Source organism: Alligator sinensis, unplaced genomic scaffold (genome assembly GCF_000455745.1).
Source record: "Alligator sinensis unplaced genomic scaffold, ASM45574v1 scaffold74_2, whole genome shotgun sequence".
Classification (NCBI taxonomy): Eukaryota; Metazoa; Chordata; order Crocodylia; family Alligatoridae; genus Alligator; species Alligator sinensis.
In genome coordinates this window covers 3,219,282-3,221,442 of record NW_005841931.1, presented here as the reverse complement: position 1 = coordinate 3,221,442, position 2,161 = coordinate 3,219,282, and the positions used below count along the sequence as shown (strand labels likewise).

The 2,161-nt window shown below is 56.8% G+C and overlaps 1 protein-coding gene across 4 annotated transcripts in view; it reads left to right on the top strand.

The window, feature by feature from the left end:
- The first annotated feature begins 141 nt into the window (after positions 1–141).
- SLC37A3 (solute carrier family 37 member 3) overlaps positions 142–2,161 on the top strand; it is a 34,370-nt gene continuing 32,350 nt past the window's right edge. The window contains exon 1 of one of the 4 annotated variants that reach the window (XM_006019535.3): positions 142–213. Coding sequence is in view for 2 of the 4 variants with exons in the window: in XM_025198919.1 (XP_025054704.1) it covers positions 1,619–1,632 (14 nt within the window). In the remaining 2 variants the exon portion in view is untranslated. Of the gene's footprint in view, positions 260–1,091; positions 1,633–2,161 lie in introns of those variants that run through there. The other 3 variants (XM_014517921.2, XM_025198919.1, XM_025198918.1) reach the window with 3 other exon arrangements.

Sequence of the window (2,161 nt, the reverse complement as noted above, 5' to 3'; positions counted from 1 at the left end):
TCTCACCTGCCGGGCCTGGTGGAGGCTGCGCACCACCCGCTCCGCGCTCGGGGGCTGCTGGGAAACGTAGTCGGGCGCCGCAGGAAGGGGCGGGGGAGGACCGCGCGCGGCGGGGCGGGGACTACGACTCCCAGCGGGCTCCGGGGCGGAAGGGAGGAGGGGTGGATCACGTGACTTCCCGCGAGCCCAGTCGGGGCGTGGGGCGGGCGGCAGGTGAGTGCTGCAAACGTGGAGCCCGCGGTGGTGCGCCGGGGTGCAGGTGGGGTTGGAAACGGCGTTTGATGTGCGGGGAGGGGCTGCGTGGAGGTGCTGGTTTGCCTGGGCTGTTCCCTCGAAGCCCCCGATGTGGGGGAGGGCTGCGGGCGGTTGGGGAGCGCGGGTGACGTAGGTGGGCTCCATGGGTCGCGTGACGCAGGGAGGGGGGAGGGGTCTTTTCCCGCCGCCCGCTTGGGGCTGCCACGCACGCAGGGCCCCGCCGTGGGGCAGCCCCGGGGGACAGGCGGGCGTCGGGCCACGCTCACTGTCTGGCCCGGGGCGTGGGGCTGAGGTTACCCCCTCGTAGGGTTGCCAGCTCTGACTGAAGCTATTCGGGGAGATTTCCCCCCCCCCCCCCCTCAGGATGAACTGTCATTAATTGTACTGTTCAAGCCCTTCGCAATATCCATCTCCTGGACTGCTTTTAGTCCTCACCGGGAAATCAATGCCTTTTCTGGTAGACTCCTGGCTGGTCCAGGAGGGTTGGCAACCCTACCCCGCCAGGGGGTGCTCACACTGCTGCCCTTCACCAAGAAGCCCAGGTTCAGCCACTGCCACTGAAATCCTGCTTCGTTTTGGCCTCTTTAGGGCCTCCTTCATTTGTTCATTTTTAGATGTATTTGACCATGTTTTCATGCCAGAAGAGTAGTAGCTACTGAGTAAAAAGGCAACGATGTTCAAATGATGCCTGCTCCCTGGATAGCATAGATTAACTGCACTAGGAAGCTGTAGAAAGCTGGGTCAGACATCATTGCCAATCCTAACTTGAGCTACTGTCTTTAACTTGTTCCAGAAGCTGATCTGAGAAGTGGCTCCCTGCTCCCCGCAGCTGAAGGCTCTGTGGCCTCTGCCCCTCGCATAGACCTGCCAATTCCCATTTCTGGCCTCTTCTCTATCCCATAAAAAAGAAAAAAAAGAGAGAGCGTGCAACCATTACTGGTGCCTCTGCAGGTCACCTTCAAGAAAGGCAGCTGATATGAACAGGCTGGAGGGAAGGTTAGCTTAGGTTTTGCAGTGATAGGTGCTATATAAATACCTCCCAGACCTTGCGGTAAACACTGATTAGGTTTTAAAAAGGGGTTGGAGAAATGTGACTGGTGAGATGTTATGTTTGTGTTTGCTAAAGTTCTAGAAGTCAAGTGTATGCTTTGTGGGATAAATTCCTCACAGCAGGAGGGACCTTGTCTCTTCCGAGTTGCCCAACAGGCAGGATATGTTTTAAGATGGCTTGCTTTCCTTTAAAGACTTGTTCTTGGTGGCAATTCAGCACCAGGAATTTAGAAAAGCAAGTGGGAAACTGGATGGCAAGGTGTTCTCCAAACTGAACTTGAGGCAATGTATTGTCTTCTTGTAGACTTGTTGAATGAGTAAAGCACGGTAAGGATGTCTGCAAACACAAAGAGAGGATTTCTGTGTTTCTTGACTGATAAACTATGCGAATGCAGAATGTTTGGGTCTAGATTAGGGGCAGACAATTATTTGGGCTGGAGGGCCATTCAGAGAGTTTTGGTTAGCTGTTGGAGCGGTGGGAGTGCTGACCCAGTGCAACGGAGTGGGGGGCATAGCTGCAATCTGCTCCCCACATGCCTCTTCCTGTGGAACTGGCACCGATCGCAAGGATGTGCAGGAAGCCGATTGTGGCTCTACCCTGGGCCCTGACCGTGCACTGTCACCATCTCATAATCCCAGCCCGGGCTGCCAGTCCCCCTCCTCAGACACTGCTCTCTGCCCACCCATCTGGTCCAGTGTGCCCTGCCTGTGGGGGTCCTGGGTTGGTGTCTGTGGAGGCCCTGTGCACCCGCTCCACTTGGTGGTGGGTGCTTGGGCAGCAGGGCTGGGTGCAGCAGTTTCAGCGACACTGGCAGTGGCAACCAGAAAGAGCCGCTGCCATCAGAGCTTCTGGGAA